The 27,689-nt window shown below is 43.3% G+C and overlaps 1 protein-coding gene across 2 annotated transcripts in view; it reads right to left on the bottom strand.

Annotated features, from left to right (window-relative positions):
- SPOCK1 (SPARC (osteonectin), cwcv and kazal like domains proteoglycan 1) overlaps window positions 1–27,689 on the bottom strand; it is a 537,859-nt gene that overhangs the window by 174,832 nt on the left and 335,338 nt on the right. For both annotated transcript variants that reach the window (XM_017867845.1, XM_017867846.1), the window contains one exon: window positions 500–614. In XM_017867845.1, the coding sequence (XP_017723334.1) occupies window positions 500–614 (115 nt within the window). The remainder of the gene's footprint in view (window positions 1–499; window positions 615–27,689) is intronic.

Genomic DNA, 27,689 nt, shown 5'->3' with positions numbered 1-27,689 from the left:
GGTGGTGTGGTGGTCCTGAGAAAGCAGGACCCAAAAACCAAGGCTGGCAAAGATGCTACATCCGATGGAGACATGGAAGCAGAGAGCTCTTGAGCCTCAAGGGACCTCGAAGAATCATCGCAGTGAGGCTGTCAGTGCAACCAGGAGACTAAACACTTGGCCCCTGTTTTCTTAGTTGTAAGTTTCCTAGGTCATGGCATCACTCTGGGAGGAGAAAGGTCCCAATAATGACCAAGAAGGAATTTTCTGCTCATCTGTGCAGATCAGGACTCAGAGTCAAAATGAAATAAAGGAAATAAAGATGGACATTCTTTGTAAACCTGTGTTTAAGAACTGAGATTCCTATCATAGTCGGAGTACAGGCACCAAACACCATACAAATGGCGACCCTAATACTATGCTCTCCCCTCCCCATATCCCCACGTCAAAGACTGGAAACCCTTAGATCTGCCAGCTGCAGAATGCCTCGAGTCCCCAGCCCCCAGCCTTCCCGCCTTACCTGGGGAGCAGGTGCTTACGACTGACACACAGGGCGGTCTGGTAGTCCTGGGTCACACACACTTTGTGAGGGCTGCATTTCACCTTCAGGCAGGGGTCCTTGGATGGGTCCAGGGCTGAGGCAAAAACAAGAAGGAGGGCAGGGTTAGGACCTCCAGGGAAATTTAATTTTCTTTTTTTTTTAGTTTAAATGAAGTCTTCCTGTGTCACCCAGGCTGGTGGACAGTGGTGCGATCTCAGCTCACTGCAACCTCCCCTTCCTGGGTTCAAGCGATTTTCCTGCCTCAGCCTCCCAAAGTAGCTGGGACTATAGGCACATGCCACCACACCCAGCTAATTTTTGTATTTTTTTTTTTTTTTTTTTGAGACGGATGTCTCGCTCTGAGTCCCGCGCAGGCTGGAGTGCAGTGCCGATCTCAGCTCACTGCTAAGCTCCGCCTCCCCGGGTTTAACGCCCATTCCTTGCCTGCCTCAGCCTCCCGAGTGGCTGGGCTACAGGCGCCTGCACCCTCGCCCGCTAGTTTTTGTAGTTTTAGGTAGAGGACGGGTTTTCACCGGGTTAGCCAAGATGGTCCTCGATCGTCCCGACCTCGTATCCCCGTCTCGGCCTCCCAAAGTGCTGGGATTACATCTTGAGCTACCCACGCCCGCCAATTTTTGTATTTTTAATAGAGATGGGGTTTCACCATATTGGCCAGGCTGGTCTCAAACTCCTGACTTCAGGTGATCCACCTGCCTCGACCTCCCAAAGTGCTGGGAGTACAGGTCTGAGCCACTGCACCCGGCCTTAATTTCTATTTCTACTTAAATAAACAGGTAGAAAATAAACCAACCATGTGTTTGCCCTCGGTGCTGTTCTCTGAGGCTGGAGGGGAACAGAATGAAAGCCCAAGCCTGGGGAAATTCCGTGTCTATCACACATTCTTCCTCAACATCAGGGGAGCAATTCCTTTGTGCTTTGGGAGTTTCAGCATCTTCAGCTCAGGCAGGAATTACTTTTTAAAAATCCTTTCAAATCTTATGTGATCCAAGAAACAAGAGCTGCTTTTACCTCTTTGGTTATGAATCTGGTGTTGCTTTTTATGACTTCATTCATGCCTCAGTTTACTCATTTCCTATAAAAGTCCTTGAGGACAGAGCTTTTGCTTCCATTCAATAAACACTAACTATGTGCATAAACAACCTATTTTAAGTTTTTGAAGAACTTCACGATGTATGAGACAGTTTGTGCTGTGCAAAGTTACAATATACCAGGGAGGGGGGAAAGCTTACACATAAATATTTATTGTGCAAGGCAGAATTAGATAAGGACCATGACGGGCATATAAAATGATAATAGAGCTCAAGAGAAAAATGGAGATCAATTTCTAGGGCAAGGATTGGTGGAGCACTAATATGTGAATTGGATCTTGAAGGATGGGCAGGATTTTGAAAAGCAAAGATAGAAAAAGCAATCCAGGCAGAGTGAACCGGCACAGCGAGTGCAGGGAGGCATGTTCGGGCAATCATAAGATACTCAATCTGACTATTAAGTGTGGTTTGTGGGGAGGCAGTAATGAGACGGGAGGGGGTAGGGGGAGTTGATTCAAACAAGTAACTCCAGAAAGGGTCTCCAAAGACGGCAGTTCATATATTGCAACATTTCCTGGAATAGGCTGAGCAGCAGGCCCTCGGCTAATCAGCACTCTGCATGCTGAGGTGCACATGCTCATCATTGGCACAGAAGAGGCCTCGGGGAATTCTCTACAAAACAAAAGCAATTGTGCCATCTTCCAGCTCCGGGGCCTAAAGCCTATTAAGTAGTAAATCTTTCATAACTGCTCTCCACAGTCAGGAGAGGTGATGTCTCCCCATGTCCTCCCCATGCAAACATTTGGTTAAACAAATTGGCATCCTGAGCAGGTACAGCAAAACTTCTACAAGAAATGACATGGTCAAAAAACCAAACCAAAACAAACATAAAGAAATGTCACAGTGCCCTCAACCACTGGACTCTTAGCCATCCTGACTCCTCAGCATGTAGAGGATGTCACCGTTCCTCTCCTCCTGCCCAGGCCCAGAATCTGCACGCTACTTTCTTCGGATGCCTGCTGAGAATTTCTCAAGAGTCCTGAACATACAACATCCAAAGGTATTTCTGCTACTTGAACAGCTTAGCTGGCTCCCTCCACTGCTGCAGCTTCAGCAGCTGTAAACAGAAGCCAGGCTGAATTCTCAGGCCCATTTGGAAAATAACAAGACCCAGGGCCCGGTCCTAGGGGAGTCACCTGGTAGAATCTACTCCCCAAGGGATGTGGCTCTGATACTTGGATCTTAGCAGAGAGAAACAGGCTGTGAGATAAAAGATAGGCTGATTTGAGCCCCAGGGACAGAGTGTTCATTCACTCAGAGCTCTTAAGCTGAAGGCAACCTCTGCAAGGCAGGTGGCAGGGCCCTATGTCTACCTTCAGAGTCTTCCAAGACTGGGCCTTCCAGAAACTTGCAGCAAGAGCTTCCTGGTCCTAAGTGGAACTCTTTTGGTTCTTGGGGATGTCTCCATGAGAAGCTAGGAGGCTGGTGTGGTCTCAGCCCAGGGCACTGCCCCTCACGCCAAACCTGGGACTACAGCTCAGGCAACTTTGACTCATTCTCTAAGAATCATCCAAAATTGAGTCAACAATTAAGAATGATTACCAGATGACCAATAATGATGAAAATTTCTCAAGGGTCCTGAACACACAACATCCAATGGCGTTTCTGCTGCTTGAACAGCTTAGCAGGACATGTCAGTCCTTCATTGCCCCTTCTCACACTTCCACACACCACAGGATGAAGACATTTATAGATCTCAAGAAACTTGGGGACTAGACCACTGGCAGCTTCAGTCATAGTTACCAGATGAGGCATTTCCCCCAATACATGCCAAGTGCTGCAGCAGAGAACTTGAGATTTTCACTTGAGTGGATGTCAGAGATGGAGAAAAACAGGCTGGCCTAGGGTGATGGGTGTCAAAATCTGCAGTACTACATGACAAGTTTTGTGGCAGAATTTGAGCTTATTTTTGCCTCTGCAGCCAACTTTGTTAACATGCCACACTGCCCCCCGGGTGGTCTCAATGGACAGTGCAATCACAAGGATCATGAATCAGCTGAGCAGAGCCGGGAACAGCACAGACTCCAGGGCAGGGTAGCTTCTGGGACTGAACCCTGCCTCTGCTGCTTGTTAACCTTGCATACCTCACTTTCCTCTTCTGTGAAAATGGGGATAAAAACAGCACCTGCTATTGCTTGGTGGTTGTCATGAACATTTAACGAGTTAATACCTGTAAATACTCAGAACAGACCTGGAACATGCGAAGCACCTCATATGTGTTTATTAAGTTGTTTGTGTTTGTCTTTTGTTCCCAGAGTAAAAAATGAGTTTTCATAGTAACAAAGAACCATAGTTAACACTCACTGAGTGCTTTTGACATACAGGCAGTGAACTAAGCCGATTGGATTACCACATTTAATTTTCATAGCTATCAAAGGAAGTAGCTGCTATTAATGTGCAGGTCTTAAAAATAAATTGCTAATGAGAGATGCAGAACAAACCTGGGCTGTGACTCCAGAACCCAAATTCTTCACCAGTGTATGCTCGAAGCATGAGAATCTCCTACTATCTTCTTTAAAAAGCTGATTGGGGGGCTTACCTCACACCAAGGGCCCAGGTGCACCATATTCTTGAGAGGCTTTTGGGGCAGAACGAGACTTACTGGGTAAAAGGAGGGGGCAGCCAGGTGAGCCGGTGCTGCAGAGGATGGGCCATGATTCCCTCTCAGTACACCCCACAGGATGAGGTCACCAGCCCTGATCTTCCCCAAGAGGGTGGGGTGCCCAGCTCTGGACACCTAAGCCCTCAGCCTACCCCCTGTGAATGCAGCCATCCCCCAACTGAGTCAAAGGAACCATAGTCTGGTCAATTTTGTTCCTATAGTCTTGCCATCTGTCACCCTACCTTAGGCTAACTCCTGTAGACCACCCTCCACTTCTGGAAGCTAACATTTCTTTAAAACCAAAACCTCCAACCCAAAATACTAATAAATAAAAACTGTTCATTATTAAACTCCCTACACATACTTAACAATTTGCATAGAGAAATCAAGTCTGCTAAAAATCAATTACTAGGATCTGAATACTTCAAACCTGTATGCAAATTATTTAGAGTAAATGAACTTCACAGAGCAACAAAACAGTAACAAATCAAGCTGTCAGTGTTTGTTTAATCACCTCGCCGCATTTTGTTTTTGAAAAACAGCAACACTGGGATTGAAAGGGGATGAGGAGTGTGTCATTTCCATTTAAACGCAGGCCTCCCAAATACGTTTTTCCTAGCAGCCTCAGCGCTCAGGGTGACAGATGCTCCTGAAAGGCACCCAGCACCAGTACTGGAAAGGACTGCGGCTGCACTTTGTAAAGAGAAGGATAAGAGATCCGAATAATAAGTGGCATTTGAGAGGCCTTTTAATAAGTAGGGGAAACTGCAGGTGAGAAGGTAGGAGAGACAGCTGAGCGTGACAGCCCCGAGCAGGGTTCAAAGTTTCCTTGTCATGGTGCTACTGATTTCTTGGGGACCTTGCTCCAAGTTTCAATCTCTCTCTGCATACGAGGAGTGACAGGACGCAGACATCCCCAGAGGATGACAAAGCCCTGTGTCCTCTCTACCTCTTCTGTCACCAAACCTGCAGGACTCCTGTGGACCCAAACAGGACAGCGTCCCTAGCACAGAGCAGGTGCCCACCAAAGGTTAATTTTATCTTTCCCACCTATATGCAGAAGTATTCAAGAGTCAACTGGCACCCAGCACATATCCAATTATTTTTTCCAGAATGACTTTTTACAGAAACTTTTCTCAAGGAACAAACCAAGAATGAATTAATTTAAAGAGATTTGTTAAGCTGTAAAGCACTAAATTCAAAAGCCAGTTAATTACTAGTTTCATGTAACTTTTTTTTTTATTAACTTTATTTTTAAGCTCACTACTTCGTCTCAATTAAGGTGGTGATATTTTAATTATCTTAATTGTTTCTGAACTTGTTTTTCAGTTCAACAAGTTATTGTTTTAATTAGCTACATTGATTTTAAAATCCTGAATCAAGCCTTTGCACTCTCCTTGAGCACATCCTATAGGCTAATTGGCAAAGGGTCATGACACCTAGCACTGCAGAGCTTGATACATCTCAGAGATGCTGAGATGAGAAGAAGGTTCCATTTTGTGGGTTGGCCCAAAGGGTTCCTCACCCGGGGGAAATCACACACATTTGTGCTTACTCAATTAACATTTACAGAGTATCATTCAGTGTGAAGCACCTTTCTGCAGGCTAAAGGTGAATAAAAGAGGTGAGCAAAAAGATGCCCTTCCATCTCTCCAGGGGTTCACTGTTGAGCACTGTTGAGAGGAGAGTTCTATGGGGGACAGGTGAGGTACCTAATTCAGCCTTTCAGGGGGTCATGTGAGACTTCCTGAACAGACTGACATCTATGGAAAAGTAGGTTCAAACCAGATAATAGAATGAGGAAGAAGACTCCAGATAACAGGAAGCTGTCTTTCCAGGGGTAAGAAAGTTTGTGGCAGGCTTAAGGAATCCAAGTGTTTTGTCAGGCTGGCAGAGGTTGGAGCAGGCCGGTGAGTAAAAAGGCTGGAGAGGTGGCTGAGCCTGGTCCTGAAGAGCCTTGGAGCCACAGGGACCATGCTGGGGAGCCAGGGCCTTTGAGTTCCACAGTGCCTTCAACCCAGCATGCAAGAACCTGTGACCAGACTAAAGTCGGGGGAGAGGGGCAGGAAGAGGGAACCCTAAATATGCATTTTATGTAGAAAGTGGCACTTAGTAAGAACATTCACACTACATATATTCTTGTCCTCCAAATGACAGAGGATGTCAGGGCTGGAGGGCCCAGTGGTCCTCTTAGAACCCCTTTTCTCCTGCCAGGAACCTCCTTCTTCCCTCTCCCCAGGAACATCAAGCCACATAGGATTCTGGGAGGCACAAGTCTACCGGCTGAGACCAGTAAGCAAACGATTAATCTAAAACAGCAGCATGAACTCCTGGCCCACTCTGGTGACTTCCAGAATCTTCCTCAGGTCAGAGGCCCCTCGATTTGCAAAAAGTCCACCAGTTAAAGATGGCCTGTTGTCTCGCTGTTGCTTTTAAGACTGCTCTCTGCCTGAGTCATGCTAACCCAAGGTTCATGTGAAGAGCAGACACTCCCAGTGATTCATTAGGAGCGACTTAATGGACGACTGACAAAGAAATTACTCCAAACTGTGAAAACCTCGTCAAGCTAAGAGCAGGAACATTTATGGCAGCTTGTCTGTCCCCATGGTAACCCGTGCATGCATCTTGCCTCCCGCGTCTCCAGAGAGACTTGTTCACCAGCTGACGACAGAGTCTCTCAGAATATGAAACAGAAGATTCTGCCCATACAATTTTTGCTGCAACCAGGGAAGAATGGCAGCTTGGAAAGCCTCCTCACCATTCTTTCCTTTCATATTCAAGGGGCTGGCCAAGTTCTCCCAGGACAAATAAAGGACCTATTGGTCATGTGCCTGGATAGGGCAGAGAGCAGAGTGACACCAAGATCGGACTCCTGCATTTAAGGATTGGGGAATCTGTGGGGAGCGACACGGGACAGACAGAGACAAATAGGCAGAGGATAAAAAGATGAGTCTGACCAAAGATAGCCCTCCTGGGAAGAGACGTTTTCTTTCCTCTTTAAACTGAAGGCCTGTGGACTTCTTTCTGTGTCAAAGCTAAAAGCATCTTCTCTGTTACATTATTTGTGTGTGTGTGTGTGTATGTGTGAGGTGGGAGAGTGGGTTATAAACTGATAACAGCCTTTTTTGGGGAACAATTTTTTGCTTGTGCCCTTAAATGATAACAATTGTTAAATGTAGGTAGATGGGTGCATAGAAGTTTATGGTATCCTCTCACCATTTTGGTATATATAAAAATTATAACAAAAGAAAGGGAAAAAGAAACATCCTATGATCCAGCAAGTGAACATATTAGGCAAAAGTGTTCATCTTAATAATCTATAATAAGGGGAAATTATAACAATTTGAATGTCCATCTGTGTTAGTCTGCTCGGGCAGCCATAACAAAAGTACTACAGACTGGGGGCTTAAACAACAGAAATTTATTTTCCCACAGTGCTGGTGACTGGAAGTCTGAGATCAGGGTGCCGGTAAGGTGAGGTTCTAGGAGGGCCCTCTTCCTGGCTTGCAGACAGCCAGCTTTTTGCTACATGCTTACATGGTCTTTCCTCGATGCAAGCACTTGGAGAGAGAGAGAGCCAGCTCTCTCTGTGTCTCTTCTTTTTTTTTTTTTTTTTTATGGTGCATTGTTTATTAAAGAAATGAAAATCTTATAGGAAATATCTACTTAATGCAAAGAAAACAGTAAACAAATGGTAGAGAAATCAAATACACGTCTTCAGACAGCAAACTGACAGATATAAGTTCAACTTCCTCAGTAATAACAATAAATGTAAATGAAGTAAACAAATAAAACATGGCGATTGTCAAACTAGTTTTTTTTTTTTTTTTTTATACTTTAAGTTCTAGGGTACATGTGCATAACGTGCAGGTTTGTTACATATGTATACTTATGCCATGTTGGTGTGCTGCACCCACCAACTCGTCAGCACCCATCAATTCATCATTTATATCATGTATAACTCCCCAATGCAATCCCTCCCTCCTCCCCCCTCCCCATGATAGGCCCCAGTCTGTGTCTCTTCTTACAAAGACACTTATCCTATCAGCTCAGGGCTCCACCCTTTGGACCTCTTTTAACCTTAATTACTTTCTTAGAGGCCCCCTCTCCAGATACAGACACCCTAGGAAATGGAGCTTCAACATGGGAATTTGAGGGGGACAAAAACATTTCCCACCAACTGTAGGGAAATGGTTTAGTTAATTACATAATACGTATTTTAAACATCATGCAGCTATTTTACAGAAACTAGTAGATCCATATTTGGTAACATAGGTAGATATTTATGATAAATTAAGTGAAAAGGCAAGTTGAAGATGAGAAAACCAGTTTGAAACGGTAAAGTAACTTCCCAGCACCATAAAGCCTTGACGGCAAAGCCAGTACTCAGAACCAGACCTGCCTTCTTCCAAAGGAAGTGCCTTTCCCTTCCCTACCCTTCGTCTCCCCACAGCCACAGCCACAGCCTCCACCCCACTCCCAGACCAGGACCCTCAGTTTCTCCTGATTGCCCTCTATCTCAAATCCTGTCTGCAGCAAAGAGACAATGACAAGCCATGACCGTGGCCAGGGTTCAGAGCAGGTGCGCAGCCCTGGGAGATCCTGGCATTTGTCTCTGAGATGAAGGAGTTAAGGACTACCCACTACTCAGAGTGGCTGGGAAGAGCTTGGCCCCTCTGCTCACATGCAAAGCAAGACATTATGAGCAACCACTGATAAGCCCAACATGGTAATTTACACGTCCTGATCATTAGAAAAGAAGGCGTTAAGAGGGGTCTGCCAGAGCAGCTGTGGAAATGTGAGTCATAAAACCAACGACCACAAAATTTTATTAGCTTGGGCAGCCAAGCCTCCCTTCTCAAAGCTGTCATCTCACATTTTCCCTGCTCCCCAGCTGCTCTGACAAGGACCCTCACTCAGCATTTCCATCAAGAAATTGATTTCCCTTTGAAAGTGGGGTGGGAGTGGGGAGAGGAAGTAGAAAGAGAGGGGGAATAAAATAGAAAGGAAAGGGAGGGAGAATATTACATACTCTGTCACCTAATTAGGGGGCTGACATGGAGACAATGACAACCACCAACTATAGAATAATGTACTATTATCCTAATTCAACAATAAAGAAACGATACAGAGATCAGATCATTCTTAATTTACCAACTGGTAACTAACAGAGAAATGTTAAGCCTGTTTGTGGTCACACAGTCAGTGAGCCTGGATTTTAATCTTGGTGAGTATCACACCAAAGCTGATACTTGAAGTCACTAAATCACTAATGAAAATAACTTGTGATGGGGATAAAGGCAATGATTAAAGTGTCAATTAGCAATGTATCACACCCCTCTGTCCACCTTCTCCAAGATTCATGTTACCCAGAAGACCTCATAAAAAAAGCCTTCCTGTGAAAAAAGATTGAGCTATCAGAAATCAAAGCCAAATTGTTGGCTATCTTAATAAGCTTTATTACTTTTATAATGAATACAAATGTGCAAGCTGCTTTTAAAGGCAATGCTGCTGTCCTGTGAACTTAACTCCCTCTGACTTAAGAAACAACAGGACCAAGTGAACTAACTGTGGTTCCTTCTGTGAGAGGTTTCTGTGAAGTGTGCGTATGTTCCACACTGCTAATGGGGAGATGCATGAAGCCTGGTGCAGCATGGGACAGGGCAGTGTGGGCAAGAGGAGCTGAGAATGGCCTTGCCTGTAAGTAGAGAAAAAGATATCATCCACAGAGAAGTCTTCACCTTCTCATCCATCACAATGGCCAGAATTTATTAAAATGCTATAGTAGTAAAGGTACTTGGGTTCTATTTCATTATAATTGACATAAATTATTCATAAGACATTTATGAACAAAGGAGAGAGATTTACTCAAAATACAAAAGAACCAATTCTATAACCTAAGAGAATAAGAGGGCATAAAAAGCATAGTAAAAATCAAATATTTCCTGGAAAAAAGTGTACTTAAAAGATCACTGTGGCTCATAAAGTCTATCTTTTGTACCTGTGCTTCACTTTAAGGCAATTAAAATTTCTATAAAAACATGGAGCTTTCCCCAGGCCAAAGATATCCAGAGAATTAGCTCTTTTGGTTCTGATTATTCTGACATTATTCAGTAGCCATGGTTGTTGATCATGTAAGGATTGGGAAACTCAGCAACTCCAAGAATTTCTGTCAAATTTTTAGTGTGCCTAGAAGATAAGAACCCAAGCATTTGGCTGAGAGAGATGTAAATTTGAGAGGAGAGAGGCAGCTGTGCCACTTCTTGCCTGTGAGATATCTTGATGGGTTACTTAACTCTTTAGGATTCAGTTGCAGGCAAACAGATCCACTTTACTGAGATGCTGTGAGGATCTGATGGGATAACACATGAAGGCTGTCTAGCACAGGGCCTGGCGTATAGTTCATACTCATTTATTATCCTCATGGCTCTTACCACCTCTTTTTACTTTGCTCCTAAAATACAGAAAATGGATGTCCACTAAGGGCAAGGGACCCTGGACACTTCAGAAACACAAGATCTTGGAGCCATAATTCTGTTCAGTCTTCCCAGTCTCAAAATGGTAAACTCTGTAAGAAGAAACATTAAAGCTTTTCAACATCAAGCATGGCGTCCACTTTGTCCGGAAAACTTCCGCTGACTAACCACATCCACACCACCGATGAACCGCCCTACAGCAACCAGGTAGCTCATGCCTCTCTAGTAGAGCCCTCTGTCTTGTCTCTACCCACAGATAGTAAGGGCTGGGAATGAAGGATGAAAATCCTCTTCCTCTCCTAAGTTCTGGGCACTAGGTTCACACAACAGAGCCTTGTACACAAACCTATGCTCATGCTCTTTTTGTTTTAAGAGAAGCTTTTTGGGCTTTGAAATGTCACTATTAAAGAGTCACAGAGTTTAATTGTTAAAGTATCCTAAGGGCCTACATTCAAGCACTGTTGGTAAGAGGCTAGAAAAAAAGAAGAGCTTGGTTAGGGAAACAGAATCCGGCAAATATTGTTGATCCAAGCAGACAGGAGTCCAGGGAAGTTGCAGACAAATGGGCAGGCAGGGCTCAGCAAGGCAGGTGTGGTGTATAAGGTTGGTGCTCTCTGATCCTCAGCCCGTGAATGTCTTCTGCCCTCTCCTACAGAGCCTGGCAGTGACAGGTGTTAATTGAAACCAGAACAGGAAAGTCTGTAGGGAAAGCCTACCCCAGGTTGGAAACAGGGATCTCCAATCACCTCTCAGAGCCTCAGATGAAGAGGTCACTTTTGCAGTATAGCAGCCTATGGAACAGAGCTTCAGTGGAGCACTCTGGTGAGGTCATCTCTCAACAAGTCTAAAAATCAACTAAAGGAAGGGAAACAGGCAGCCCTACACCATATGCATCTAGCACAGCCTGGCCACTTCTTCTTTCTCTTGTGTTCCCATAATCCAATCTAATCCTTGCTTCTCAGACTATATGATATGCCAAGGAGAATGCAAATCTATATTGAATCTCCCTGCAGCATCTATTTTACTAGATGGTAGTAGGTAATCTAAAACTTATATTTTGTATTTTGTAATTTTTTTTTTGTTGTTGCTGTAGAGGCAGGATCTGGCTATGTTGTCCAGGCTGGTCTCAAACTCCCGGCCTCAAGCAGTCCACCAATGTCAGTCTCCCGATGTGCTGGAACTAGAGGCTTGAGCCACTGAGCCTGGCTAGAACTTATTTATATGAAGGCAATCAACGATCTACTATGGAATAGAAAGGAAAATGTATATACACTTGTATAGAAGAGACTTCAAGAATGTACGTCTCACAGTGGATTCTGCCCCCTGAACCTCATAATAGGTATTTGCTCTTACTTGTCCTTAGGAGCTCTTTGGTAGAAAAGTTTGAGCAGTGTTGAAAGTATTGAACAAGTTTAAAGGGTCCTAGAATGAAGTGGTAAGCTCTCCAGGGTACTGTTATGTAAGATAGAAAATCAATACCAGTAAAAGTACACACAAAGAACTCTCATAAGCAAATTCTTTATTCTTGCAGGACCAGAAAGCAGCTCCCATTAAATCTGACTAATCAAAAATGTATCCCATGCCCCCTGAAGCAGATTTCCATACCATCTCCTCCCTGGAATCTCAATCCCACAGGTGAAAGGTCCTAGAGGTTTTCAGAGAACTGATCCTGCAAAGTTCAAAGCTTGTTTGAGAGCCTTGTAAGTGCCAAGCACTGGGTGAGGTATTTAAATGAGCTACAAAGCATTTGCAGTTCCCCAGATATATTAAAATGAAAGCTGTTACTACTTTCATCCCTCTCACTGTTAATTTTTCAGAAACACTTGGCTGTGTAAATGGATATTTGAAGACTATTCATTTCCAAGCCCTTTCTTTCTCCAATTAGAGCAGGTTCATTTCTGCTTCCTTAGGGTGGTTCCCAAGGTTGTTAAATTTCATTCCTCAACTGATAACATTGAAGCAATCATGACAAAATTTGTGTTGATTGGAGCTGAGGTTTCTTGGGGCATCTACTATTAGAAACCACCTCAAGCTGAGAGAAAAATGGTTGCATCCCCCACTATCGGAATTGGCAAGTGCCATATAACTTAAGTCTTACGTATTCTTGTTGTTTCTCTGTTTTTGTGTGTGTGTCCTGTGCTATTCAGGCACGGCTAAAATACTTCATCAATGCATCTAAATAAGCTAAACAATTCGCAGTTCCTGCCTTGCTCACAACCAGCTCTTTCCCACCTCTCTCTCCACCAATGCGCCACTCAACAGCTAATCACTTCCCTTACATTGGCTAAGATAAGGGCTATCATGCTAATATAAAACATAAAACAGGGCTTAACTGCACATGGAAGACAGTTGCAACAATAAATAATGGAAAAGGACCTATGGGATTTCCTAAGACAAGCATAAAACAAACACAAAGGGCAAATCCTTTTTTGTTCTATAGCAATAAATACTGATCATCTAACAGGTAAGACAGAGCAGAAAGAAAATCATCTTTGGCTACTATAATGGCTGCAAAATTCTTTCCACCAGAGGGGTTGTTGACATTCTAGTTTTTGTTAAAGTTAAGGATTCTAATTTTTTCTTTTAAAGGAGCCTCATGACTGTCTTCTACAGTCTGGCTTGAAACTTCCCTTCCAGAATACAGTTCCCATTTCCTGCCAATATTCTCCTTATCGTCCAGTATTTACCCTGCCTTAATTTATATGGACAACCCACAAACCTTCAAACATTTGAGGTGCTTTTGTGTCTCTTGAGACTTGACTGCACTGTCCAATACAAAATACCATTCCATTCTTACACCACCCTGTGAGGCCAAAAGAAAGAATTACAATTTGCCAGAGATAATCCAACTAGTAAGTGGCCAATCTGGGATTTAACTGTGAGTCTAGTAAATCCAGTTGAAGCTCCAAGAGACTAAAGACAGTGTCTATCCTCTTCACTGCCACGTGCCACCTCTCACGTAACACAGTGTCTGGAATATCATGGGAGTTCAATAACTATTGCTGAGCCCAGGTCCTTGGGCTTAACCACTACTCTAGCCTGCTCTGTGAGGCCAGGGACCAAGTTTTGCTCACGATTTCTGAATCCCAAGTCCCCTGACATGTGTCTGCTGTACAGGACATGTTCAGTTAATGCTGAAAAACTCTGTGCAAGGGGCATCTCTGGATTGCTCTAATAACTTAAGATTTCCAGGTCACAAAACTTCAGAGCTGTGAGAATCCCTGGAGTATTTCCAGACCAATACACTCATTTTTCTTCTGTTGTTTTTTGTTTCAGAGAATAAAAACACTCATTTTTAATGTAGGGAAGGCTTCAATTTGTGATTCAACAAACATTTATGAAATGCATTTTATATGTCAAGTGCTATTATAACCATTGAGAATTCAGAGATGCTTAAGACAGACAAAGTCCTAGCTCTTAAGGAACTTATGACCTAGTAGAGAGGTGATAAGAAAGAAAAGGGGAGAAGAAAGAGGCCAGGCACTGTGGCTCATGCCTGTAATCCCAGCACCTTGTGAGACTAAAGAGGGAGGATTGCTTGAGTTCAAGACCAGCCTGGGCAACATAGCAAAACCCTGTCTCTATAAAATTTTTTGAAAAAAATTAGCCAGGCATGGTGGCACACGCCTATAGTCTCAACTACTTAGGAGGCAGAGGTGGGAGGATCCCTTGAGCCCAGGAAGTAAAAGATGCAGTGAGCCATGATCATGCCACTGCACTCCAGCCTGGGTGACAGAGCAAGACTCTGTCTCAAAAACAAAAAAAGAAAAGAAAAGAAAGAACGCAGGGAGAGGGAAGAAGAAACAGACAAGGAAGTGAGGTAAGGGGAAAACATGAGATAATGATAAGACCTAAGCAGCACATTTTAAGAGTGATATAATAGAGAGCTCCTAGATGGTCACTCTGGATTAAGTGGTGAGGGAAGACCTCTGAGGAGGTGACATTTGAGCCATGATCTGACAAGAGGGAGCCAGTGTTTTGAAGATCTGCTGAGGAACAGTGCAATCCCAGGAGAGAGGGACTGCAAGGGCCCCACGATGGGAAATGGCCTTGGAGTGTTGGATAAAGAAACAGGTAGCAATAGATCTCATGACTTTTCCAAGGACACACTATTGAACCAGGACCAGGAAGTATCTTTAGAATGATAGGTTCTCACATCAGCGTGTGCATCGTTGGTGCAATGAGTCTCCAGATATCTGATGAACATGTTGAAGTCTAACTGAGGTTCACCAGCAACAGTGGACTGGCATTGCTCCAGATCTGTATTCAGCTTTATGATAATCATAATGCTCTCACAGACCCAAGGGGCTGCTTCAACACAGGGTTCTTGAGCGACCATTGCTCACAGTGCCAAAGCTAAAGGTGAACAATCTGCAGAGAACCCAGATCGCCAACTTCCTAGTCACGGTCTTTACTCCTATAAGCAAATCACCAACATGTATGATAGAAATTATGTGGAAGGGCCAAAGGAGAATGAACTGTGGGTTTCAGACATAGCCAGTTCCAAATCTGAGCTTAGCTCCTGGCACGCTGTGTGCTGTGTGACGTTGGACAAGTTACATAGTTTCTCTAAGCTTTAAAGAGGAGAGGTAACATCTCCCTGATATGGTGGTCAGGAGGACTGGGTGAGACAATGTGTCAAATTGCTTAACATGATCTTTGCAAGTCCTCAGTGTTAGTTTCAACTCTTTCCCACATGATCCCTTTTAAGCATTCCTTTCAGTTGCAGCAGCCCAAACGGGGCCCCTTTTCCTCTCCAGGTTTCTCCACCAGGTCATCTTTAAGCCAAATTACAGTCCTGAAATTGTGTTGCCGCTAATGTCTATTTCCCAGGAGACCTCCTGTGAGCTGCCCCGGTGCCAGAATGGCCGTGCTATCCACAGCCGTCCCCTGTCCACTGCTGGTGAGTCCCCATCTTAATGGGCCTGCACTCCACTCTCACAACTCCCCGAATCAGAAGACTGATCGCCTCCCTCCACTGTTGTCCAGTTAGCCAATGTGGGGAAAGGTGAAAGGATGGTTTAACACCCTCCACTCAGTGAGGTCACGCTGGAAACTGATACGTGGCACTCCATCAACAGCAGAAAGGAGATGAAATATGGGGATACCCTTTCTCCAAATACTCCTTCCGCGTGCAAATGTGTAACAGAGATTTTTGGCACCACTTCCCACTGGCTGGGACTAAACCAGCCATCAGGCTTTTTTGTGATCCTGAAAAAGCTAATGAGAAGATGTGTGTCTGTGTAATTCAAACAGTATCCATTTCATGCCCAATCGTTTTTTAAATAGGCAACAAATCTCCCTGGCGTGTTCCTTTCTGTGACAAACAAAGGCTCCGTCTGGTCTCTTTGTGGGCCCTGTCCAATCAACAAGGGCAAGAGGCCCTTGATGCCTGTTCAAAGCCCTGTTAGAGGGCAGACCCGCTGGGTGGCCTTGCTCTCTCCTGAAAAGTTTCTCTCATTGGAAGCCAAGTCAACATCTAGAATTTTCAACTCGGACTAATGAAGCAGGCCACTGATTTCCACCGATTTCTAAATGGCAAGTTGACAACTTTTCAGACTATGTTCACTCCTGTTTCAGGCAGTAGCATTAAGGGATGGAGTAAGTCAAAACCACATAGCATCACCAGATAGGGTAGTACCACAAGTAAGGGGCCTCTGGGGTGCACTCCTGGCTCCTCAGGTCCTGGGGGAGCAGGGTAAGTGCCTCTGCACTCTGAGAGTGGGAAGGGCCCGTAGCAATATAATACTTTTTCACCAAGTATTGCTGCAAAAATGAGGTGACGTGTGAACGTGGTCTGCCCTGTGAAGCTGGCCTCTGCTGTTCTGGCTTCCAAGGGTCATGAATAAAATAAACAACCACAATACTTAAATTCCAAAGACTCCTCAAACCATCCTTCTCTATCTCAGCAGAGTTTGCACATTCATATCCTGGGGCATAATTCCTCATGAGAACACATTGCCACAGCAACCCCTCACCTTTTGACCTCAAAAGGGAAATTAATAAGAGAATAGAGTTTACTCTGAAGTAGTTTGATATCCAATAATTCATGTGTGTGTGAAGCACTGACCTTCACTGAGCACCTACTACTACATCATTTGGGGTGATGAATGTACATGTTGAAAAGGGAGGGCCTATACCTGTGCTCAGGTAATTGCAGGCCTGTGAAAGGTATCTGGTAGGTGCCTGGTGTATATGAACTCAAGGAATCTATACAGCAAAACCATGAGCCAGGTGTTCCCTTCATCCTCATTCTATAGCCAAGGTAACAGAGAAACTTGTTGAGAGAAGACTCAGATTTGCTCAAGCACCTACAGCTAGAAGGGACAAGCAAGAATTCAAACACAAGTGGATCCAGAGCCCTCCTGCACCAGTGAGCCCACAGGTATGTGGTGACCAGCCCATATAGTGCTTTTAAAATAAGTGGCTAGCAGTAAGAAATTAAGGAATATCATACAAAAATCTATCATAAATTTTGGGGTTATTTTTAATAGAAAGATCTGGCCACACTTGGGCTTGCACTCCCCCACGGCTGCCTCCTTTCTGTTATCATTTCCTTCTCCCCCTTTACACTCTGCTGCCCGGGTCCCTTCCTCCCTCCTGCACTTTTACATGAATTGCCGCTTGGTCCCACCAGCACTGGTGTTTGCACTACCTGGAGCTCCATAAGAACACATCTTTTCTTCATAAAATAAACAAACACACTGCTCAAATTCCAAAGACTCCCAAGACAATTTGGATGGGAATGCTCCAGGATGATTAGTTTTCTGTAGTTTAAAAGCAGTTCCCAGTCCTTGGGACTTCATTGTGTGGCAAACAACATGATAACTTCTTTTTTAGCTTAATAGGCTAATTATTCTTCCTTTGAATTTTTTTGCATCTGAGTAATTAATTTAGCAATCCTCTGTCCTGGAGAATTTTCCCCTCCTACTAGGCTGGACTCTGCTTTTTTCTTTCAGTCTTAAGTGTGCTGTCTAAATGCTGTTGGATTCCAGAGGTGACTCCCAGAGCAAGAAAGGGACCTCTTCCTCCCAGTGCTTTTGCTGGGCTGGGTCTTTACCACCATGTATCCAAAAGCTGGCAAGTGAGGAAGCCTTCTACATGGTTTCTCTCTCCATAGAGTGTTTTGTTAATCACTTGGTTCCAGTCCCATTCCCCAGGCACTAATCTCTGAAATGATATGAATGAACAGAAACTCGTATGGATGAAAGGTTGGTCACTAGGATTCTGGTAACAGTTTTTAGATGGTTTAAAACTTGCATATGGGGCCAGGCGCAGTGGCTCACACCTGTAATCCCAGCACTTCTGGAGGCCGAGGTAGGTGGATCACCCGAGGTCAGGAGATCGAAACCAGCCTGGCTAATGTAGTGAACCCCGTCTCTACTAAAAATACCAAAAAATTAGCTGGGTGTGGTGGTGCTTGCCTGTAATCCCAGTTACTTGGGAGGTTGAGGCCGGAGAATCAGTGAGGTTGAGGCCAGAGGTTGCAGTGAGCAGAGATTGTGCCACTGCACTCCAGCCTGGGCAGCAAGAAGGAGATTCCGTCTCAAAAAAAAGAAACCACACACACACACACACACAGAAAAAACTTGCACACAAAACTTTATGGGCATTTTTGTGATGTGGGGTCTCAAATGCCTACTCCCCACTAAAAAGACAGATATGCCAGCTGATCCTGCCTCTCCCCATCCTAGTGATTCCATCCCAATGACTGTCCAGAGACTGCAATGTGAAGGAGGAGCCCCAAGGCAGAGGGGACACTGGCAATGATTAGACTGGGGTTCCTGTTGCCTAGCCCTTTGGCCTCCCCTTAGTCCTTTCACATTTCCAAGCTGGAGATTTCCAGGCTTTGGCAGCCTCTGGAAGCTTTGGATACCCTTCCTGTGACAGTTGAGTCACGTTCTGTTGCTAATGTTCAAAGAACTCTTTGGCAATATAGGCTCATACTCTGCAGAGAACTTCAAAATGGTCTCTGGTTAGAAACCAGTTTTGGGACATGGAACATGTCGGTTGAAATGCAGCCAACATCTGGGCAAGTTAACACACTGAACCTTACTACTGTGAAGGCTCTGAGTGATTGGGGTGAGCTGATTCTCCTCAACACCACAGCCCACAGAAAGCTGCTCCCTGGAAACGAAAAATACTATGTATATCACTGGAATCGGTGTCATGAAATGTACACAGAACACTCCACAAAGTACATCTGGAAAAGGGGCAGTGACTGTGCCACAGAAGGGAAGGAGTCTCAGGGGGCACCATGACAAGGGAGGGACCATGGAGAAAGGACAGGTTGGGGGTGTGAGAAGACCTCTGAGCAAATCTCATCCACTTCACAGGGATGAGGTGAATGACCTGGTCTGCAAAGGAAGGGATCTCCTAAAGAGATGGCAAATTGCCAACTTCTCATGTGGCTTCTCCAGGATCCACAGGGGAAATATGGCTGCCCATGGCTCCTAGTTCCAATAACAGGAAGAGACTGACATGCTCTTATTCCCAAATCTAAATTCTCAGGCTAAATGATCAGGTATACCTGACTGGTCCAGCAGGAATCAGATGCTCCCCTTGACCAAATCAACTATGGCCCAGGGAGGGAAGGCTTATCTCAGGAAGCAAAGAGCCCACTCATAGGTCTTTCTTCCCCTTCCTTTCTTTGATGGAGATACAGTATTCCTAGAGAATGGGTAATTTGGAAGTGGAAAAATACTTCAAAGAATATCAACATCAGAAGGAGTTACATAAGGCAAGAAAATACAGATTTCTTAAAATGGGATCACTTCTACTTTAAATATTCTAGGCCATAGAATAAATACCTTAGAGTTGACAATGTCAAGTATATGTTGTCTCACAAGTCTCCAAGAAAAGCTAATTAGGATCATCAAAAAACCCAATGCTTTCTGAGATTTTAGTACACCCATCACCTGAGTAGCATACACTGCACCCGATATGTAGTTTTTTTTTTTATCCTTCACCCCCACCAGCCAGACCCAATGCCAGCCTCCCACTTCTGAGTCTCCAAAGTCCAACATATCACTCTATGCCTTTGCATACCCATAGTTTAGCTCCCACTTATGAGTTAGAACATGCAGTATTTGGTTTCCTGTTCCCAAGTTACTTCACTTAGAATAATGGCCTCCAGCTTCAACAAAGTTGCTGCAAAAGGCACAATTTTATTATTATTTTTTTAATGGCTGAGTAGTATTCTGTGGTGTATATATACCACATTTTCTTCTCCTACTCATTGGTCAATGTGCGCTTAGATTGGTTCCATATCTTTGCAATTATGAATTGTCCACTTTTAATTCTAGTTCTCTTTCTCTTTCTACCACATCTGCAATTACTTCCTCCGCTGAGGTCTTGAGTCCCTTGAAGTCATTTATTTCTATTTTTATTTTAATTTTTTTGCCAACCCATGTCTATATTTTTATTGGAAATCTGGCATGTTTTCTTTGCCTTGGTGAACATAAGGAGGTAAATAAGTCTTTTTTTCCCCATAAGTTATTGGGGGACTGGGACTGGTGGTGTATGGTAGGTAACATGAGTAAGTTCTTTAGTGGTGATTTGTGAGATTTTGGTGCACCCTTCACCCGAGCAGTGTACACTGCACCATCTTTGTAGTCTTTTATCCCTCACCCCCTTCCCACTCTTCCCAAGTCCCCAAAGTCCATTGTATCATTCTTACGCCTTTGTGTCCTCATAGCTTAGCTCCCACGTATCAGTGAGAACATACAATATTTGGTTTTCCATTCCTGAGTTACTTCACTTAGAATAACAGTCTCCAGTCTCATCCAGGTCACTGCAAATGCTGTTAATTCCTTCCCTTTTGTGGCTGCATAGTATTCCATCATATCTATATCTATATCTATATCTATATCTATATCTATATCTATATATATCACAGTTTCTTTATCCATTCATTGATTGATGGACATTTGGATTGGTTTCACGATTTTGCCTTTGTGAATTGTGCCACTATAAACATGCATGTGCAAGTATCTTTTTCAAATAATGACTTCTTTTTCTCTGGGTAGATACTCAGTAGTGGGATTGCTGGATCAAATGGTAGTTACATTTTTAGCACTTTAAGGAAACTCTACACGGTTTTCCATAGTGGCTGTACTAGTTTACAATCCCACCAGCAGTGTAGAAGTGTTCCCTGTTCACTGCATCCACAGCAACATCTACTGTTTTTTTGTTTGTTTGTTTGTTTTTTGTTTTTGATTATGGCAATTCTTGCAGGATGAGGTGGTATCTCATTGTGATTTTGATTTGCATTTCCCTGGTCATCAGTGATGTTGAACATTTTTTCATATGTTTGTTGGCCATTTGTATATCTTCTTTTGAGAACTGTCTATTCATATCCTTAGCCCACTTTTTCATGGGATTGTTTTTTCTTACTGATTTGCTTGAGTTCACTGTAGATTGTGGATATTAGTCCTTTGTCAGATGTACAGATTCTGAAGATTTTCTCCCACCCGGTGGGTTGTCTGTTTACTCTGCTGATTGTTCCTTTTGCCATGCAAAAGCTCCTTAGTTTAATTAGGTCCCAGCTATTTATCTTTGCTTTTGTTGCATTTGCTTTTGGGTTCTTGGTCATGAAATCCTTGCCTAAGCCAATGTCTAGAAGGGTTTTTCCAACGTTATGTTCTAGAATTTTTATAGTTTCAGGTATTAGGTTTAAATCCTTAATTGATCTTGAGTTGATTTTTTATAAGGTGAGAGATGAGGATCCAGTTTCATTCTCCCACATGTGGGTAGCCAATTACTCCAGCACCATGTATTGAAAAGGGTGTCCTTTCTCCACTTCATGATTTTGTTTGCTTTGTCGAAGATCAGTTGGCTATAAGTATTTGGGTTTATTTCTGGGTTCTCTATTTTGTTCCATTGGTCTATGTGCCTATTTTTATACCACTACTATGCTGTTTTGGTGATGATGGCCTTATAGTATAGTTTGAAACCAGGTAGTGTGATGCCTCCAGATGTGCTCTTTTCGCTCAGTCTTGCTTTGGATATGCGGGCTCTATTTGGATTCCATATGAATTTGAGAATTTTTTTCTAGTTCTGTGAAGAATGATGATGGTGTCTTGATGGAGATTTCATTGAATTTGTAGATTGCTTTTGGCAGTATGGTTATTTTCACAATATTTATTCTACCCGTCCATGAGCATGGGATATGTTTCCATTTGTTTGTGTCGTCTATAATTTCTTTCAGCAGAGTTTGGTAGTTTTCCTTGTGGAGGTCTTTTGACTCCTTGGTTAGTTATATTCCTAAGTTTTTTGTTGTTGTTGTTGTTTTGTAGTTATTGTAAAAGGGGTTGGGTTCTTGATTTGATTCTCCACTTGGTTGCTGTTGGTGTATAGAAGAGCTATTGATTCGTGTACATTAACCTTGTATCCGGAAACTTTGCTGAATTCATTTACCAGTTCTAGGAGCTCTGTGGATGAGTCTTCAGCGTTTTCTAGGTATACAACCACATAATCGGCAAACAGCGACAGTTTGACTTCCTCTGTATGGATTTGGCTGCCCTTTATTTCTTTCTCTTGTCTGACTGCACTGGCTAGGACTTCCAGTACTACGTTGAAGAGAAACCATAAGAGTGGGCATCCTTGAATTGTTTTATTACCATATTGCTATATAATTTGTCCATTCATTCATTGATTCAGCCAAAAACTTCATGTATCCCAAAAGCTATTGAAATAATAATAAATTTTTTTGAAAAAAGAAGTGGACTAAAAAAAATAAACCTAATGCTTTACACAAACTATACTCAGGGCATGCCATGTTACCCAGGAGCCTCTAAACTCTCTCTCCAAGTAAGGCTGACTACCTGGCTTGCCAACATGACCCCACCCTTGGGTTTCTTTGGGCTCCAATGGCAGTAATTGCTTATGCTATAAAATCATCATTGCTTTCATCTACACAATTTTTATGATTTATATTTTGAGTTATGCTTCCCTGGTTTTTGTCTGTCTTGTAACAAAATTGTGAGCTCCTATCTTATATAAACATTTTTACTTCACTCAGTAACATTTTACTTCACTCACTTCAGCAAGTACCATACTTTTGCTGATGAAATGTTATTAACAAGTTCATAATAAACCCATGCTTGATAACATCCTGGCTACACTGAAAATGTTGCCGTCTCCAAACTGTTTTTGTATTCAAAAATCCAGGATTTGCCTGCATCTAAGATGTGAGCAAGATGGAAGATTTTAAAACTTATCTTTTCATCAAGTATTCAATGCCACAGCTATCCAATTTCCATTATGTAAGAATAAGATCCAATAGCTGTCATATTCTGGGTAAGATCTAAAAGTTGTCACTCCCTATTCTCATCTTTGGTGATATATTATACATAGAATTATCTCAGTGTGAATTCAGGTCCCCAACAAAATATTTGGGCTAGCTTTATATCTTTACTTTACTTACCAAGCTGGTAAGAAAGTTGTTTTCCTTTCTTTCTTTTCCTCCCTCCCTAGGCGAAAAAGATGCCCCTTATCAATGTGCCATTCCCATTTGTTCTAGTCTCCTGATAAAACCTTCCTTCTTCTTATAATGCTTTCTTTCATTTTTTTTTCTTGAGGTGGAGTCTTGGCTCTGTTGCCCAGGCTGGAGTGCAATGGTAGGATCTCGGCTCACTGCAACCTCCACCTCCAGAATTCAAGCAATTCTCCTGCCTCATTCTCCCAACTAGCTGGGACTACAGGCATGCACCACCATGCTGGGCTAATCTTTTGTATTTTTAGTAGAGGCAGGGTTTCACCACGTTAGCCAGGCCAGTCTTGAACTCCTGACCTCAGGGGATTCTCCCACCTTGGCCTCCCAAAGTGCTGGGATTACAGGTGGGAGCCACTGCACCTGGCCTTATAACGCTTTCTGAAATAAGACTATGAAAGAATGTGTGCCTAAATCAGGGATGATTTTTCCCTCTCCCTGCCTCGGTAGACATTTAGTAACATCTAAAAACATTTTTGCTTGTCACAACTGTGTGCAGAGGTGCGGGTGATGCTACTGGCATTTAGTGGGTTGAGGCCAGGATGGTACTAAACATTCTACAATATACAAGACAGCCTCCTTCCCTACAACAAAGAATTATGTGGGCCAAATGTCTATAGTTCCGAGGTTGACAAATCCTAGCTTCGATATACAAGATGTGCTGGGAGAAGCTATTGTTTAAAAACTTCTATGGAGCTACAGTGATTTCTGTATGGGAGACAAGAAGGAAATAAGTGTACCTGGCAGTTATTGGAGACATAAACAAAGAGGACAGGAAACTGAGACATGTCCCTAAAGAATCTCCTGAGAGCCTACTTACTCCACATCAGCACTGGAAGGGTCTTTCAGAAATAATATAAACCATTTCCTTGTGATGCTATTTGGGAATGGAGGAGCAGAAAGGGAAAGCTGACTTTTCCAAGGTTCTTAAGCAAGTTAGCTGCAGAGCTGAAACTAGAACTCTGGCCTCATACCCCTAGCCCAGTGTTCTGCCTACTGTACCATACTGATCTTATTGAAAAGAGAAGAGGAAACATTGCTCCAAAAACTACCACTGGTCTTTAAATTAATTAAGAGAGATGGGAAGTGAGAAGCCAGTAAATGTATTCAACAACAAATATGTATTTAGCACCTACTATATACCAAGCACTGGTTTCAGTGCTGGAAATATAGCAGTAAATGGGAAAGAAAAGGCCCGTGCTGCCGCAGGACTTGCTTTCTAGTGATATATGCGAGAGAGGCAGCATGGCTGCCAGGGAAAGGTAGCAAAGATAAACAGAAGTCTAAGATACATCTGGTACCCTCCAGGGCTCAAAGACCTCAGTGGGCAAATTACCTAAGTACCTTTATACAAGATATTTTAGGATGATGTGACATTTTACTTCAGGCTCTAAAAATTCCATAGGTCACTAACTAGTTCACTACTAGGCACCAAAAGAAGAGTAATAATGTCAGCCAACACTTCCTGGACATAAATTTATGTGCAGGATGCTATCTTACCATCTCACTAACAATCTTTTGAAGTAGATATCATTATCCCAGTTTATAGATGCAAAAACTTGGGTTTGATGACATAAAATAATTAGTCCAAATTAGAGGAACTCACCCTCAGGTCTGTCAGCCTTCAAGACCTATTCTCTTAGTGACCAGGCTAGATGGCATGAAGATTTTCTAAGCTTTTGGAGCTAAGATCCATCAGTCAGTATGGCAGCTACTCCAGGACAACATGTGACCCTCAATTTCCCTGTTCCTTTACCAAGGCACAGCTACAATTTCTCTATAAGATCTCACATCACACAAACACCTATCTTAATTATATATATTGCTCATATTTCTTTCTGTTTAAAGTAGCTTCTCAGAAAATTTAAATTGTTAGCAGACCATATATTTCACACACTGGAGTAAGGACCACCTTGTTTGAAATGTAAATGCTTATATGCTGTTAAACTCTGAAAGCAGAGAGATTATATGAAGAGTTCATTTGCACTTTTGAGTACCACCAGGCAAGACAGATCGCTTGCTGCCACATAAATTCTCACCACTAGATTAAATTTTGTTAATGGGACGAAAACATTCAAAATAACCCATTTTCTATGAGACTATTTGATCTAGTCATTACTTCTCCACCAGATTAAGTTTGTCTTTTTTTCTTATCCCTATCAAGAATCTCATTAAGTTCAGCCACAGCAGGATAGGGCACTAGTCAGTCGGAAGGATTCCATTCCAGGCTGCAGCTCTCGGACGACACTTCTAGACATAGACACATCCTGGGCCAGAAGGAAACCCACTGTCTTGAAGGGAAGGATCCAGTCCTGGAAAGATCCATCACCTGCTGAATATAGAGCCCTTGGGTCCTGAATCACCAGCAGTGACATCCAGGTAGCTCACTGTGGGCCTTAGGTGAGGTTCTAAGATGTGCAGGATTCAGGAGAGACCCAGTATAATCCCAGCTGAGGTGGCTACAGTGAGAGATTCAGGGGACTTTCTCTTGCACCTTAGGTACCAGCTTGGCCACAGTGGGACAGAGTACCAAGTGGGCTCTTGGAATCCCTGCCATAGTGGGATAGAGTACCAAGGTCATGGCTCTTGGACAACATTTCTGGACCTGCTCTGGGCCAAAGGGGAGCCCACTGCCCTAAAGGATGAGTCCCAGGCATGGAGCCTTTACCACAAACTGACTACAGAGCCCCTGGGCCTTAAGGGAACATCAGCGGTAGCCTGGCAGTACTCCCTGTGAGCCTGTGATGGTGGTGGCAATGGGGTGAGTCTGTTCTACCTTTGGAAAGGGGAGGGAAGAGTGAGAAGGGCCGTGCCTTGTGGTCTGACTGCCAACTCAGATGCAGTAAAATAGAACAATAGGTGAACTTCTAAGGTTTTTGACTCTAGTCCCTGGCTCCCAGATGGTACCTCTGGACCTGCCCAGGGCCTGGGGGAACTCGCCACCCTGAAGGGAAAGACACAGACCTGGCTGGCTTTGCTATCTGCTGATTGTGGAGCCCCAGGACTTTGAGCAAACACAAGCCATAGCCAGGAAGCGGTTATAGTAGGCCTTGGGCAAGAACCAGTACTGTGCTGGCTTCACATCCGACCCAGTGTGGTCCTAGGGGTGGTGGCCACAAGGATGTTTGTGTCACTCCACCCCCACCTCCACATGGCTCAGAACAGAAAGAGAAACTCTGTTTGTTTGGGAGAAAGTAAGGGAAGAGAACAAGAGTCTCCACCTGCTAATCCAGAGAATTCTAGATCTTGTCCAAGACCATCAAGGTGGTACCTCTATCAGTCTACAAGAACCACAGCATGATTGAGCTTGAGGTGTCCCCCTAAAGGAGATACAGTTTATCACAACACCCAAGTCTTTGCAAATACCTGAAAAGCCTTCCCAAGAAGGATGGGCACAAACAAGCCCAGACTGCAAAGACTGTAATAAATACCTAATTCTTCAATGCCCAGACACAAATGGACATCTACAGTTATCATGATGATCCAGGAAAACATGACCTTACCAAATGACTAAATAAGGCACCAGGGACCAATCCTGGAGAAACAGAAATATGTGACCTTTCAGACAGAGAATTCAAAATGTTAAGGAAACTCAAATAAATTCAGAATAAAGCAGAGAAGCAATTCAGAATTCTATTTGATAAATTTAACAAAGAGATTGAAATAATTTAAAAGAATCACGCAGAAATTCTGAGTTTAAAAATGCAATTGGCTTACTAAAGAATGCATCAGTCTTTTAATAGCAGAATTGATCAAACAGAAGAATTAGTGAGCTTGAAGACAGGCTATTTGAAAACACACAGTGAAAACACAAAAGAAAAAAGAATAAAAAACAATAAAGCACACATAAAAGATCTAAAACCTGGCCTCAAAAGGGCACATCCAAGAGTTATTGGCCTTAAAGAGGAAGCAGAGAAAGAGATAGGGGTAGAAAGTGCATTCAAAGTGATAATAACAGAGAACTTCCCAAACCTAGAGAAAAATACCAATATCTAAGTACAAGAAGGTTACAGAACACCAGGCAGATTAAATCCAAAGAAGACTACCTCAGGGCATCTAACAATAAAACTCCCAAAGGCCAAGGATAAAGAGATGATCCTAAACGCAGCAAAAGAAAAGAAACAAATAACATACAATGGAGTTCCAATGTGTCTGACAGCAAACTTTTCAGTGGAAACCTTATAGGCCAGGAGAGAATGGCATGGCATATTTAAAGAGTGGAAGGAAAAAAACTTTTACCCTAGAAAAATATATCTGGTGAAAATATCCTTCAAACACAAAAATGAAATAAAGACGAAGATGGCCGAATAGGAACAGCTCCAGTCTCCAACTCCCAACGCGAGCGACACAGAAGACCGGTGATTTCTGCATTTTCAACTGAGGTACTGGGGTCATCTCACTAGGGAGTGCCGGACAGTCGGTACTAATCAGCTGCAGCAGCCTGACCAGTCAGAGCTGAAGCAGGGCGAGGCATCGCCTCACCTGGAAG

Source organism: Rhinopithecus bieti, unplaced genomic scaffold (genome assembly GCF_001698545.2).
Source record: "Rhinopithecus bieti isolate Rb0 unplaced genomic scaffold, ASM169854v2 scaffold_4475, whole genome shotgun sequence".
Classification (NCBI taxonomy): Eukaryota; Metazoa; Chordata; class Mammalia; order Primates; family Cercopithecidae; genus Rhinopithecus; species Rhinopithecus bieti.
Note: the sequence above shows the minus strand (reverse complement) of the source record. Positions and strands in the feature narration are given on the sequence as shown.